Source organism: Lissotriton helveticus, chromosome 11 (assembly GCF_964261635.1).
Source record: "Lissotriton helveticus chromosome 11, aLisHel1.1, whole genome shotgun sequence".
NCBI classification, from domain to species: Eukaryota; Metazoa; Chordata; class Amphibia; order Caudata; family Salamandridae; genus Lissotriton; species Lissotriton helveticus.
The window spans coordinates 848,179,486-848,195,817 of NC_136072.1; the positions used below are offsets into that span (position 1 = coordinate 848,179,486).

A 16,332-nucleotide genomic window follows, 5' to 3' on the forward strand; every position below is an offset into this window, starting at 1 on the left:
ACTGAATAGAACTGATGTAGCTTATGAAAATAACACACAGTTTAAACAAACTGGAGATATACCAATAAAATACATCTATATTATTATAAATAACACCACTATTGTTTCATGGCGATCATGTCCGTAAAGGAAAGTAATTTGTGTTACAGCATAAGCGTTTAAAGAGTTTGCAATTGTTTCAAGACTATTTCTATACCATAACTGTGCAACGTTTCTCTACACGGACATAACCGCTTTACTCGCCATTAGAAAGTGACACAGACTATAAGGCAATGAAATATCACACAGGAGCACACTGAAAACGTGCAAATGTCACACTTAAGACTGAAAACTTGGCAACTTTGGACAATGCGGGGGTGGGGTGCCGTGCAGACTGAATACCTGTACCAGTCAGATCCTTCAAGACTGACTCTTCGGCTGTTAGCATCAATTTGCAAATCCCCGCCTCAATACCTCAAGTGATTGTAACATTGTTTGGACACGGGAAGTCTTTTTGCAATAAAGCTTATTTGATTCTACAGCCACGATTTCTACTGAAGACGGAGGGAAGAGAGGGGAGGGGGGAGGAGAAATGCGACACGGCGGGAAGGGGAGGGGGCGGAGCTGATTGGAATTGAATTGGTTGAAGTGTGAATTTTTTTAAGTGGGTGAGGGAATGTAACACTGGTTTGGCAGGAGAGACCACTGGGACAGAAGCAACATAGCAGGGCTGGGGGGTGTTGTAAAGCAAACGGGTGACCGAGCAGTGAGGGGTGGAATAAAGCAAACTGACGAGCGAAACATGAAGCAGGCAAGGAATACTACTGGCAAGAAAGCAACCTGGAGGAGGTGAGGCACAGGAGTTCCAGCAGCGCATTACTGAGGCAGGTGAGGAACGGGAGCAGGCAAAGCCCAGGTCAAGCAGCGCATCACTGAGGCCGGTGAGGGAGAAGCACATGGGTGAGCAACATGTCGCATGGCAGAGGGGGAAGAGAAGTACATGCGGGAGAGCAACACCGAGCATGGTGGAGGGGGACGAGAAGTACATGCGGGAGAGCAACACAGAGCATGACGGAGGGGGAAGAGCAGTACATGAGGGAGACCACTGCAAAACACTTGCCTGCATACTGGCGCTTAAATAAATGCCTGTTTCGACCCTGGCACGGGACGCTGTCTGGAGAAGGCCGCACCGCCGGTGCATCATCCGCTCGCCATTTTGGAATACTCGAGAAGTCGAACAATGTTATGACAATGTTTATAACTTTTACAGTCAGGCCTGGCCGCACATCTGCACAGCATCAGACCCTGGTCAGGCCCACTGAGAGGAAACCATTCTTTAGCTGGCAGCAAAGTTATGTTTTGTCATACTTTAGAGCTAGCATGCTACTAAAATCCACATGGCTCACTAGAAATCGACATGAAATAACAAGACGGACGGACGGAGGAGAGGGGAGGGGGGAGGAGAAATGCGACACGGCAGGGGAGGAGAGGAGGAGGGGGGAGGAGAGTAGGGGAGGCACGGCCTAGCGGCAGGCAGGCAGGGGAGGAGGGGGGAGGAGAGTAGGGGAGGCACGGCCTAGCGGCCGTGCAATCAAGTAGTGAGGGGGCGGAGCTGGGGGAGGCTGTCTCAGAGAGTAGGCAAGGCGACACGGCGGGAGGGGGCGGAGCGGGTAAACAAAGACGGACATGCACGCGCCCGTGACTTTTAAGGTCAATGCGCATGCGCATAAGCTTAATGCGCATGCGCATTGACCTTAAAAGTCACGGGCACTGCAAGGAATCGCCACGATTCCTTGCAGTGTGGATAAAGAGTGGATGAGCCCCTATAGTCTCGCTTGCTCGATGCGCATGCGCATCGACAGGCGAGACCTAATAAAGGAGTCCCATTTCCTTTCGTGGGGACACAACTGAAACACTTGCTTCCCATTTACCAATTTTCATAGTCATTGGAATAAAATTGATCTCACCTTGTGCCAACTTGGAGGTTGATATCAATGTGCTCTCCAACCTCTCTTGCATACTGGCAACTGAATCTGTTTCCAAGGGTGTTTGTGTATCATTAACTGTAGCTGCAGGAGGGTTTCAACTTGTATTTGAGACCCCACAAATATCAAATAAATAAATGTTGCAGTCAATCATGGCACCAATGACCTATACTGTGTGTGCCATCATCTACGTTGTTGGCCTCAATTGGCACTTCATATCCAAAAACTGACTTTTTTTTTTTACAGTACCCTGCACATTTGCCCTAGGTGGCTCATCCTGTCGATCTCACCTTTGATGTTATGGCCTATAGTGAGCATCTAATCATCAACATTAACGGCCTCTATTGAGAATCCAAACATTGGCACACCTGCACAATACTATGGGTTTCACCATTACCCCTTTTGACTGTTAGAGACTGCTTCATATTGGCACAAATGGTTCACAACTTTTATTTAATTATGCACACTGATCACTCATTGTGGTCTGCAAAGTTCACACACAGATGATCCGTAGCGGGGGTGAAGCTCTTACAATAAAGTATGCATATGGCATGTTTCTACTGATATCTGATTTAATTTCTTGCATTCTAATTTGCAGCTGAATCAGGGCTTGGAGGATCCACTGAAGAGGCCAGTTGTTTACGTGAAGGGGACTGATGCCGTCAAGCTGATGAACATAGTTAACAAACAGAAAATGGCACGAGCGCGGATCCAGCACCGCCCGCCGCGGGTGAGGAATGTAGGAAGATGGCGGCAGTTCATGTGCAATGCTGAAGCCGCTTTATCCCATTTCGCATATTCTAAAGTCTCATCTCTTGTGAGCTGGTCGTGGATAGTTTGAATATTGGTAGGCTGGGTTTAGCTATCCATTACCAGTCTAAAACTCGTATGAATTCTGAACCTCCTCGAGGCCCTTGCTGAAACTAGAATAACATGTTCCTAATGATGTGAGAATCCTTTGAAATATAAGAGGGGCTCACCAAGTGAGACATCACTATAGTGAATGTAGACATTGATGAGAGAGTAGTGCCTTCTAAGAATGTATGTTGCATAGGATCCCTTTAAGATCTCCGATGTGTGTGCGACCCTAATTTGATGCTCACTCATATCCCTGGCCTTGTTCTCTCAAGTTAATCTTTATTTTATTTGCTGGCATCACCACCTTTGCACTAGTGTTGATGAAGCTATGTAATCATCAGAGTTGTTGGCAGCTTGCTTCTCATCACACTTTTGGTTGGTGGCTCATTTTCTTCTCTTGAGTTGTTTGGACCTCCCTCTCTAGATTTCTGTGTCTGTTAGTGGTAGCACCCTCCGGGTCTTGGTGGCAGCTCCCTCTGTACAATTCGCCTCCACTTAGGTTGCACCATCTACTCTACCCCAGGGTTGGTAGTAGGAACATCTCGGAGAAAAGGTTGGTGTTTGCACTCTATCAGAAAGGTGTTTGTACGCCATGCCACTGATTGATTGAGCACCCATCAAAATCTGAGAGCTGACAAATAAACCCAGTGCTCTGATGCCTCCCTCATCAGTCACTTTCTTTAGGTTGTCTGAGGGAACCGTGATGTCACTCCATATATCACTCAAAATTTAATGCACCTTCACCAAAACCTAGCAAAACGTGCCCCTCCATTCTCAGACTGGTTTTGTGAGATAATGTTCTAAAAGTGTGAAAAGTTCCAAAAGTGCTAGAGCAAAAAACCTGTTTGATTCAGAGGTTATTGGATTCCTTGTGTCGTAAGAATATTACTGCTTTTTTTCTGAAAATGTTTGCAAGAAGGCTTAGTTTAGTGAGTCAATAACAGCTAAGAGCTGTAGAGCCCATGCGTTTTGGAAAAGATTGGAAGGACGAGATTCAGGCAGATAGTTTGAATTTTGTTTATTTGGCAAGCTGTCTTGGTGAGTGAGGGTGGGAGGCACGGTTGTTAGACTGATATGCAACGGGATAGGGTAGGACAGTTTGAATGAAGCATATGTGGTTGAGCAATAGCTTTGAGGATCAGTGGTTCGGCGAATGCTGATCATCAACAGGGGTGGTTGCTGGAAATGGGCAAGGATAGTTGAGCGATGGAATGACTGCTTGTAGGGTTGACTTATTGCTGGCTTTGGGCATGATTGTGTGAGTGAAGAGACCACAAGTGAGTCAGTGTTTTAGGTGCTGGAAGACTAAACTTCATTTTTTTCTGTCTTTGTTTCAAGCAACCCACGGAGTACTTCGACATGGGAATCTTCTTGGCTTTCTTCGTTGTCGTCTCCCTTGTCTGTCTCATCCTCCTCATCAAGATCAAGCTCAAACAGCGGCAGAGCCAGGTATGAGTTACTTTGATCACCTTTGGAGAAGAAAGGGAGAGACGAGGGTAGGAAGGAAGAAGAACACAGGAAGGAGGTGGAAAGAACGAAAGTTGACGAGACAGTAGTTGAAGAGGGATGGGAGGGGTTTACCACATCTCTAGCACCCACTACTTGAAAGGTTTGTGTTTTGTGAATATCAGTGTTGTGGCTAATTTGTTACTCTTGTACTAATAGCAGGCTAACATGCATGACTCCGTTCTACAATCAGGTGTAGTCTGTTTTTATTAGGGGGTAATAAACATTTAAAAAACATTCAAACCTAGCTGTATACATATGGGTGACATCACCTATTCCTTAGAGTCCCAGAAATCCATCTTGAGTGATTACAATTGTTTTGTGGTGGACTGTGTGATATACTACGATCTTTAAGAAGGAATGGAAGACTTGATACAGAGGTGCCTAAAGCATGCTGGTTACAGGGTTAAAAAAGCATTGAACATACAACCGCAGGAGCAGACATCCGTTAGGCTTGGCTACGTAAAGCACATACATAGAGGCAGTACTTATTCCTTGCAGTCATTGCTGCCCTTACCCCACAACACTTGGTAGAGTGAGATTCTGCAACCCATGCTAGCATAAGTTTAGAGATTCCTATATTATGCATCCAACTTCAAAGAAATGGACTGATGTATAAGTATGGGGATACAGAAGAATAGAGAGGAAAGGAAGGGGTATCATCTTGTTTTGGTCTGGGTACTTGTACCCTATCATTGGCATGAGAGGGGTTGTTCGCATTACCAGCTGTGTGGGCAGTAGAGTGACTCAACGAATGATATGTCCTGCCAATGGATGTGAGGGTTAACTCTCCTGAGTCTCTCTGGATAACATTTATAATGTCCCAGTGGTAGTAATCTTGCAATTTGACCCACCTATTGTCTTTTTAAGTTCAACCCCCAAAAACAAGACGTGATGTCGCGCCCGCTTGGCTTGATGGCCCCATGATAGTGACTGACTATGTGCCGCACGCTGTCATATGGAGGCTGGTGTATCAGTGACACGAGAGGGCTTGCAGGAGCACCAGGTTCCAATAGGCATACACAATCCTAAAACCTAGTCCCAGACATGCTTGCTTCCCTGCAAAAAAAGTTCTTGTACCTGGAGCAGTAGGTGAGGGAAGGGAGTCAACCAGCTAAAGTAGTTATTTTTACCAAGGTATAGAGACTCTCTGATCAGAAATCGGTAGATTTCCCAAATTTCAGCAGAAATTAATATGCGAGGGCCATCTAGGTGTCAATCAGTTGTCTGTTATGTGATAAACTTCCCACTCAAATCTCCTTTAAGCAGTAAAATGCTTAAATGAATCTCAGTTGCTGGCAATAGCTCGGGCTGCATCCAGTCCATAATTTTTTAGCCACCATGTCACCGCAGTTTGGACCCAGCCATATGCAAATCAGTCTTGACCCTTCTCCAATAGGAACAGTCCAGCCCTAACTGCCATGTCCACGTTGAACCAGAACACAAGCAACTCACAGACAGATAGATTTTGGCCTCTCCCTTCTGACTTCTCTTTGGCACCGACCTTTTCAGTGCAACCGTAAGGTTCTCCATGGGCAGGTAGCTGCTGGTATGTTGTGAGATATCCAATTGCAGAACGCGAAAAGAGACTTTTCTATTGGTGTTTTGAGATAGAGCCACACATTCTGCCAATGATTTTCCAGGTTTTCTTTTCAGTGAAAGAGCCAGCTTTGCTTCCCACGATTTTCAGACATTCCATTATATGACAGCCACAGCTCTTGTAGACATACCACCTCTCACTGGGCAAAAGCTTTTCAGCTGAAAATCTTCTTTTTTTTTTTTTATCTATTCTTTCACTTTAATTTCTCACTGTTGTGTTCCCTGCCCTTTTTCCGACTTACTTGCTGTAATTCTTTGTCTTCAGTGTTCAATGTTCATTGCCTTTAGTATGCACCCTCCTCACTTAGGGTGGCAGCCACCAAAGTATAGTCGTGCAAATGGAATTATGCGACACCGAATGGCCACCAAATTATGTGGCTGGGTTGACTAAATTATGCAGCACGTAAAGGCAAATCATATGTGTGTATCTGTAGGTTAATTATCACATTGCAATAGCGTAGATTATTAACATGCCTAATGGAAGATCTAGTTTATCCAGCAAGGTGTGCCTGATGGGAGCCCTACACTACTTGAAGTTTAAAGGTTCTGATGACCCTTAAGGGTTTGCTTGCTGGACCAATCTGTGTACTATGTTCAGACTATTGTAAATGTAAATGTAACAGCAGAAGCTCTATTACTGATAGGGTGCACCTTTCCTGTTTGCATCACAGTGCACCTTAAAGTAGGTGAGCCGGGTGAAAACTGGAAACGTGTGCCCTATTAGAAAGAATGAGCTTCCTTCAGGGCAGCCGTGAACTCACACTGCCTGGGGCAGTGCATACAAAAGATAAATATGGAGCAGCTGTTTAAAAGCTCCTCTGGGTTCTCGGTGCAGGCGACAATCTGCCTGTGCTTTCTAAAGGGATTGCAGATCCCCTTGCAGGTGATTGCACATGCCTGCAGGGGGATGTCTGCAGGTCCATGGAACCCACTTTCATTCCTTGGGAGTGCCATCCTAAGGGGGCACACTGACAGAGAAGCGTCTGCAGCCCTTTTCTGTAATACCAAAGTGCCCCGAAGGCGCACAAAGTAGGAACAAACGCCCGCTGCGACCTCCGGAAACATCTGTAATATGGTCCCTGTTCCTGTCGGGTGTAAGCTGATACTTTGTAAAGCACCTGACAGGAGTCTTTGGGCATGCTTTTCTCTCATTACCTGGCTCTTCTCCCTGGTGGCGATGGCCTTCATGGAAGACAGAGTTTCTTTGTAAAGTGTGTTAAAAAATCTTTCTTTTTTGGCCTTAATTTTTTGTAATTTCTCTTAAGGTCCAAGCGTTGTCGAGTGCATATTTAAAAGAACGTTGTTGTTTTATTTCCCCTTCATGTTAGTTTCCCTTTAGCCAGGCTATTCATGCATCTAGCTTTAGGACTAATGCTAATTATACGTACAGTATCTTCTGTGGAAATTTTTAAAAGTGTGTGCGACTATGTATATATATATATCTCAAATTCAAAGGTTGCCCTATGTGAGGATGCCCTCACGGAGAAATACCTCTTGCGGTGTAGACAGCAGAGACATCCGCATACCACTTCCTCACACATATCAGGCTTCAGGCTTTACGCGTTTCAGATTTGCATCCTTGTTCACAAGCCACCCAGCAAGAAAGAACAGCAAACGTGAGTAGAGAACACCTGTAATTTATTAAGAGTCCAGATCTTATGGGCGTATGCTCCCGCCCCTTTGGGCGTCGGCTGCATTGCCTTCTGGTCTTTGTAGACTCTACTAAAATAAAATCCGCAGTGGGTGTTTGCTGCTATTCTTTGTATCGCCAATAACATCCCCAGGGGGTTTGATGAAAGGGGGATGTCGGGTGTACTGCTATTGCTCAAAGTCCTGCACGTTAGAGTTTCTCTGTCCTTTGGTGTGCATCGAGTGCTTCCTGATGCCCAGGATCCGCGTTACCGCGGCGGTTCGTCCTCGCGGCTAAGGCACAGCCGCTAACATCAAATTCAAAGGTTGCCCTATGTGAGGACGCCCTCACGGAGAAATACCTCTTGCGGTGTAGACAGCAGACATCCACATACCACGTCCTCACACATATCAGGCTTCAGGCTTTACGCGTTTCAGATTTGCATCCTTGTTCACAAGCCACTCAGCAAGAAAGAACAGCAAACATGAGTAGAGAACACCTGTAATTTATTAAGAGTCCAGCCCTTGTGGGCGTATGCTCCTGCCCCGTTGGGCGTCGGCTGCATTGCCTTCTGGTCTTTGTAGTCTACTAAAATAAAATCCGCAGTGGGTGTTTGCTGCTATTCTTTGTATCACCAATAACATCCCCAGTGGGTTTGATATATATATATATATATATATATATATATATATATATATATATATATATATATATATATATATATATATATATATATATATTTATTTTGTGTAAGAAATTGGATTATTATTTGGGGTGGGCAACTGCTCTCCTCGAGGAATAATCACAACTCTTTCCAGGGTAAACCCACAAAGTCACTAAATGAACCTGAGCTCAACCTCTTGGTATCTATGGCACAGGACAGACAGTCTTAACTTAGGGCAATGTTTGAAGTATTTGAACATTACCAGTAGTAAAATTAAAACACCAAACAATAAACAAAAGGACTCAAAAATCCATAAAGCTGAAGCAGATCAATGCATTTGTAAAGTTTTAAGTAGAATCCGTGGTAGAGTTGCTTAGACCCGCGACCTAGGTGTAATTTCACTCTCCGCAATGGAATGCCTGTCCGATACAGCAACCAGGTTTGTTCCGGTCAAGACTTTACCTTCTGACTTAGTCATTTAATTCCCAACATTTAAGGATTTGTGGAGCAGGTTCTCTGGGACACTTATTAAGCTCCCAGTACCTCAGGGGCAACTCTAATGGGCCAGGACACACTCCAGCAGAGGCCACCAGCAAGATCTAGTTCAGCTCTTGTTGTTAAAGGTCAGCTGGGAGCACCAAGGAAAGGCCTCTTGCAGCTTGTTGTCTCCCTGTAGCCACAGCGAAGAAGTCCACTTACTTGTCCGAGGTACAAGAGTGAGAAGGTCCAGTTCTTCAGGGCTCCTCATGTCAGATAGCAGGTCCAGTCATATTTTGTTTTTCCACATGTTCCAAAAGTGTTATGATGGGATGCCTGCGAATGCTTTATTTGTTCATGGCATGGTGACCAATGGGGTAAAGGTTCCCTCTGGACAAGTCTGCCATCTTTCGCAGTAGTTTGTTTGGCTTATAGCAAACTGGCCCAAAATGCTATGTGTCGGGCATTTTCAAGATGGTGAAAGCCTTCGGCCACTCTAAACATCAGCTCTGAGGGTTGCTGGTATGTAGGAGAGTAAACTACGGTTATCACTAGTGTCCTCTCACATCACACATTAAAATCCAGTTTGAAGTAGGCATGTACCCACAACAAACCCAGCGACACAACTCTGGTAGGTCAAAAGCAGGGTACTTCAGCAACCAGGCAGGGGAAACAGAAGGATTGTCTTGACATATTTTCTCTCCCTTTGTAGTGCCCGAGAGTCTTACATGTACATCAACAGACCTATCAGACAGGGTTTGACATTGTGGAGTTCTCTCTGGCCCTTCAGATCAGTCTATTCTGTCGTCCTGTGAGGAATATTACACCTCTTTCATACATCTTCCACTCTGTGCGTATGATGGGAGTTGCTGGAGATCTAATGCAATTAGCCTCCAGGAGCTTTAGGTAGGGAAAAAGTAACATTTTAAAATCTACCTTTCCTTAATATTTATTATATTAATGTTGTTTTTTTAAAAATACCTATTAAAATAGTTTTATTTTTCTAGCTTCACTCATTCTCAAGATACAGTTTTGTATTTTGTATCTGTACTCTGAGTTTCCACATAGGACAGCTAAGTCTGCCACAGTGAAAATAGCTTTTTGGGCATTGTAACCTTGTCGGGGAGGACTTTACTTGGTATAAAGAGTTATTTTGGCATGTCCTACTGCAGGTTTTACACTGTAGTAGTCAGTCTATACATGGTAGGCCTGTAGCCATGCTTGCACTGCCACTGTAGTGGACGACACAATAGGTGCTGCAGTCCACAAGTGGTATTTAACTTCCAAGGCTTGGATGCAGTTTTTACAACATATACTAGGGACTTACAAGAAAGCTAAATGTACTAACTAGGGATAAGCCAATTTAACCCTGTTTGAAGGGGGATCACGGGCACTTTACCCTGGTTGCAGGTATAAAGTGCATGGAGTTCTAAAACCAGCAACATTGGGTCCAGCAAAAGGCAAAACATCTGGGATGACCGCACAGAAAAGGCAAAGTTCCTACTCTATTGAAATTTTGTCGATTGCCTGTGACTTTCTGTGATTTCGCTTAACCAGGCTTTAGGAAGGGAACTGGTAAAAGTGGCAATAAGACTTTCCGTTACAAAAACCCTATTCAGTTCTGAGCTCCAGGACTCTTATTCTTTATGGAACAGAATTTCATGAACTGTACACTGGACCAGCATCTGACATGATGGACCGGTAAGAAGAGAGGTGTTTAATTCTACAGTGTCTGCATCATTGTGGTCTATGCTGCAGGCTGCAAGCCGTTGAGTTGTTGGTTCTTTTAACAATCAAATTGATCATCTTTCTCCTTTTCACAGGGATGAGCCACACACTTCTAAAAGATGCATTTCCCAATGTTCAATGTATAAATATCCTGCCCCAAGAAAGAAATGTGCTGAGGTGTTTGTCTCAAGGAAATGAAGACTCAAAGCAGCAGGAAAGCTGCAATTGCAGGGAAACTTCACTAAGATGACAAATGAATACAGTCTTACATTTGTCACCTGCAGACATTGATTCAGTCTCCTCTCTTATGGGTCAACAAGGGGAAACCGATGGTAATTTGGGGGATCCCCATTGCGTCAAGGCACACCGAATATAGACTTTAGTCCAGTCATCCTAGATGCTTTCGATAAGCTTTATTTTTATCCTGATGTCATCACACATCCATGATCAGTTGATTGGGCATCCGCCATCTTTTTCAATATCATATTGTGTTGCACATTGGATAAAGCCTATTGTCAAGGCAATAGTGTACTACTACCAAACAGTTGTCTTCCACTCCGGATGTAGGCCAACGTTGGTGACTTTTCTTTCCAAAAAAGGTAAAGGCTCAAAGACGGCAATTGACAAAGCTCTTTGTCTCTGTCCAGAAAAACGTTTAATTGAGGTTACTGAAATCGCAGCTCACAGGTGCCCCATTAAGTCTGCCCATTCTCAGAGGATGGAGTCAGAGAAATATTTGCCTTTTAAGCAATGTCAATGCAGCAATAGCAGCGAAAAAACATCCTTATGAGTATTGACCCTAATCTGGTGGAGGTGGCTGAGAAGGAGCTAGGCCCAGAAGTAAAGGGTCCTCTCTTTGACCATTTAGTTGAGGATATCCCCTCATATGTTCAAAGTTTTAAGCCACTAGATAAGGCACAGCAAAACTTGAAGAAGGTTTTCATGCTGTATTTTGTTTTTACCAGAGCTGGTCGAGGCAGAGCTTGCTCTCCTGGCATCTCTCAACAGAGGTCATTCAAGCCATCCCTTTTGTGTCAAAACATTGCCTTCAGCACCAAACTGAGGTACAATCCCTTCTTTCCACAGGGAGTAGGATATTACTGATAAAGTGTACAACCTGGTCAATGACCTGTTCATGACAATACAGGTAGATCACATTAATTTAAAGGTTTTTTTCCCTGACAAGGTTGGAAAGCAGAATTAACACCTTTATTCACAATTGGGGACTAATTACGTTGGATGAGTGGGCATTACAAACTGTTCAGGGTTACAAAATAGAATTTTATTCTTACCTGATACAGCTAGAACTTCCCATCCAATGGTGTTCTGTACATCAGAGGTGAATTTGATAGCAGAAAATTCAACAGTTTCTCCACAAGCTTATGCCATTCAGAGGGTCCTTCATCGTTCACAGGGGTTTCTGGTACGGAAAGTGGATGAGAGTTTCCATCCTGTTATACACTTCTGCACTTTACAAATGACTTCAAATGGAAGGGATACATTGTTAGAGAGATACCTTCCAAATGGGATATTGGTTGGTGAAGATAGATGTAAGCATGCGCCCTTCTCTATCCAAATTCATCAATCTCGCACACACTTTCTACTACAGAGTCCAGTTCAAATTGCTTTCTTTCAGCCTTTCTTGCACCCCATGGTGCTTTACCAAGCTTCTAAAACCAGTAGTAGCATTACTAAGGTTATACGGGGGCAGGTTAGTTATTTATCCAGACATGCTGATGATGGCTCTTCCTAAACAGTTATTAAACATTCAAATTCAATGGGTGGTTTCCCTACTCCAGGGGCTGGGTTTCATAATAAACTAGATGGAATAGATTCTGATTCCATGCCAGACAATTCAGTTTCTGGTTATCAGGATAAACTCTTTAGATTCATCTCTTATTCTTCCACAAAAGAAGATCAAGTTACAGAAGAGAGAGATTGTCTGGCTTCAGATTAAACAAATATTCCCTTTGGAGATTAGTCAGGATAGAAGGTATCCTCCCTTACTCAGCATTAATTTCAGTTTCTACAGAGGGTAATGTTGATTTGAGAAGGCAGCTCTCCCAGGTGGAAGACTGGAATTGAAACTCCATTTTTGTTTAGAGAGGTCCCAGATGTCAAATTAGATTCGCACACCAGCAGGATCGGTTTGGGGCGGGTAGGGTGGGGGTTGTGACACAGAGACATCACCACTGGGGAGAATGGTCCCTAGAAGAAACTCAGTATCACATAAACTCCTTAGACCTGCTTGCAGGCTCCTTTGCAGTAGAAGCTTAGCCCCAACTCAGGTAAATTGCTGTTTTCTTCTCCGCATGGACAATATCTCTGCCATAATCAAACTAGAATTGGTCAGATCCAAGGCATATTGGGTTTAGCAAAGGAATTCCGGCATTACTGTCTGAACAGATGGTTTGTTCCTCAAGCTGAATACCTCCTAGTTCTCTCCAATACAGAGGCAGATAGGGCTTCCCGACAGAAGCGACTGTTCAGTGCATCTTAAAGCTTTCAAAAGTATTCTATCTTTGGGGCCCAAATAAGGTGACTGTTTGCTTCTTGAATGAATCACAAATCCCATGCTTTTTCAGCTGGAAACTGGATCCAGGAAATTCTTATAGATCGGTTATTTTAGCATGTTTTACCGAGGTCAAATGTGAGCCAGTGGGTTAACTTTTAATGATATGCAAAGCGCTGATTTCCATTCATCTTCAAGTTCCTCCAAACACCAGACCCTCTGGGTGTAAAGGTGGTATAAAGTTTGCTTTTGGCTTTGCTGCATAATGAGTTTTTCTCATTAAAGCAACTGGCAGCTAAATTAATCATGAATTGGTGTTTGTCATTTAGAGGCATCTCTGATGTTGAGGCTCTTGATGTGGATGACCGCTCTTTTTCCCCATAGGGGCTCGCCTATGTCACTAGGTGTACTAAAAATCTCAAATATAAAGAGAGGTGTCCAACACACCAAAGGGATAGGACACCACACAAGACGTTGAAAAAAAAAACTATAGCACTCACAGCCGACTACAAGTTGAGCACCTCAATCCTAAAAGTCCCATATATATCAGTTCCTGTGCATAAGGCCTCCGGGACCTGCTGCGATTGGGTCCCACTTGAATTCCAGAGAAAAAACTTCAAGAAGCGTAGAGGCAGCACCAGGTATGCAGTCGCAGAAGAGCCAGAAGTAAGCTTTATCAATATTCTTTTATTCTTCTTCTTATCAAAATGGAACAACAGCCAACGCGTTTCGTTCCTGTCAAACAAACTTCATCAGGGCAGGTGATATTATGAGTGGACCACATAAAGTTCCAAACGATAGTTATTCAAATCAGGTGGCGCCTAATCGAATCGTGATTTCAAAAGGGTATTGTGGACAAGCTCCTGGTCATGTGCTATATAGCCCGCATTCAGACGTTTTCAGTTTACTCCAATTCAAATCAGTGCAAAGGTCATCAATATGACTCAATTCACAGTACTATCGATTCCTTATTAATCCAAGTCAGTAGGGAGTCACTTTTCAAAGAACAGCAATATGTCATTTCAAAAGGGTGTAATACATCAGTCCTTTTAAATCTCCAGACCCAAATTTGTCAGAAGATAAAACAATAACAAGGGTGTATATCAATCAATTGTGTAGACAACCCGACTTCCAGCTATAAAAGCGCAGGATAATGGAAGTGGCCTTGATACGCCACCAACCTTCCCAATCAAAACAACCAAATGTCTACCGTCCGTTCCCGTATCTTTTTTTCAGGATACGGGAACGGACGGTAGACATCTTCCCAATCAACGCCATACATATGGTATGGCGTTTTCCAGGATATGGGTGGTAGCACATGCGTAGTCCGAGCACACGTGGCTCTGCCCGCATTGTTCCAACTGTTTCCCCCTCAGTACTATCGTCAGTCTTATGTTCTACATTATAACCATAAACTTTTCTGATCTCCATGTTAGGACAGTTCAAACCGATTTCACCTTTCTGGATTGCAGAGAAGAGGAGGCATTGCTGCACTGTAGAGATAATTATACCGTAGCCTGTCTACTGATTGGTAGCTCTGTTATAAGGTCATTGGTACCCTAGAGTGCTGACCTTATGTTCTAACCTTAGAGCATTTCATATTCACCAACGTTCATATATTGATTTCTTCTTGCTTCTAGAGTTTACAGTAAAGTTGAATATTCATAATCTTTGCCTAATAGAATCCAAACCTCCTGTCACTTGGGGGAGATTTTCCATCATAGGTGGACTTCTACCATTCTAAGTTTGGGAACATTAATGCATTTAAAATGGTTTCACATGGTATTTTTAAATGTTAAATGTGAGTTGGAGATTCAGAAAGATACACATTTGCCAAAACTGGTGTGTAATTCAGGCAGTAAAAGTGGTCACCGAGGAGTATTATTAGGAATATTATGAGCTGTGAGCACATTCCACATTTTTCCCACAAAAACTTATTTAGCCCCCTCAATTTAAAAAAACGAGACTCCAAGAAGCTGTGTGCCACAAAAGAAGCAAATCAAGCAGTAAGCACTTTAAACATGGTAATCATGTGTTCATTGCATCTTTTTTGTTTTTCTCTGCCTATCTGTTGCCATCAACATAGAAGGATAGGGTGGAACACATCCAGTTCAGTAGGGACATGGATACTAGGCTGATTTCTGCTGAGCTGGTGTTGGGAAAGATAATGGCGAGATGGCTTAGCAGGGAGCAGTGCACACATCAACCCTGAGCCACACTTTATGCTTCTCCTGCCTGCACCACGAGGATGAGTGCCCTCTGTTGGCAAGGAGACGTTTTGGTTCTGAGAGCCATTTAAAGCATTAGAATTATAAATATCTTGCATCAAAGGGTGAAGATCCTTACCTTGCTGTGGATCTGAAAGGAGTCCTCCAAGAGTTATTAACCCCTCTCTCACTTTACACTCTCGCATAAAGCACATATACTACGTTGTTTTATCATCACTATCCCATATTGCCTTGTGCTCCACGTCCAAGCACGCTAACGAAAACGACTGCCTTCTCTGATTCTGGGATAAGAGGAGAGGTCCTAAGTTTTCCAAGGCCATGCATGAGTAGCTCATCCAGACCACGTTTACTGTTTGCATCCTGGGAAATGTAGTCCAGAATTTGAAATGAGATTAACAAGTCTACAAATCGTAGAATGTAAAGTGTAATTGTGAACTGGATGTGTTACTCGTGTATTTATGTGAGAAACATGAGAGCTCTGTAAGACAGTGCAATCTGCATGGTCAGCAGGGTACAAGCAAGCTTCATTTTCCCTTACAGAATCATCAAAAGTCTGACCCGCTACGCAGTAGAGGTGGGCGAGAAAACAAATTAACAAGCTGATCCAAGCCAAGGGTTTGGCTGGGCTCTAAGAGCCCATTCACGAGCCGAACCTTGAAAATATTTGACATGTAACATGAATTAAACTTTATGTAAAAAAAAATCACAAAGTGTATTTCTTTAACATGTGGCAGTGTCTAACCTTAATACATTAGATTAGATCACTGCATTGAAACACATTTATTAAAAGTGATTTTAAATGCAAATTTAGCATTCCTCTTTAACCTCCTTGACATTGCCAGTAGTAATCTTAGAGGCAAGTGAGTTATCATGTGCACACTATGTAGCCTAGATTCTTTTATAAAAGGAGCAAAATTATAGTCTAGTAAATCAAACACAAAAGGCTTTTGTACAGTGCACATCCTGAACCCATTTATTTGAATGTTCTGCCACTGTGATAAAGGACAAGAAGTCTCAGTGAAATAAATATTTGCCTTACAATCACACACTTTGTTCAAGTGGAGATTGAGCCCAGGTTTTCTGGTTTCACATTGTACAATTCACCCATCACATGGGTAACTTTTTTTTGCTCCATTATTACATCAAAGGTTAATGTTTTGTCTTTC

General features: G+C 43.4%; 1 protein-coding gene across 1 annotated transcript in view; it reads left to right on the forward strand.

Annotated features, from left to right (window-relative positions):
* ZNRF3 (zinc and ring finger 3) overlaps nucleotides 1-16,332 on the forward strand; it is a 410,849-nt gene that overhangs the window by 334,984 nt on the left and 59,533 nt on the right. Inside the window, exons 4-5 of the mRNA XM_078667083.1 lie at nucleotides 2,563-2,694; nucleotides 4,161-4,271. Of these exons, the coding sequence (XP_078523209.1) occupies nucleotides 2,563-2,694; nucleotides 4,161-4,271 (243 nt within the window). The remainder of the gene's footprint in view (nucleotides 1-2,562; nucleotides 2,695-4,160; nucleotides 4,272-16,332) is intronic.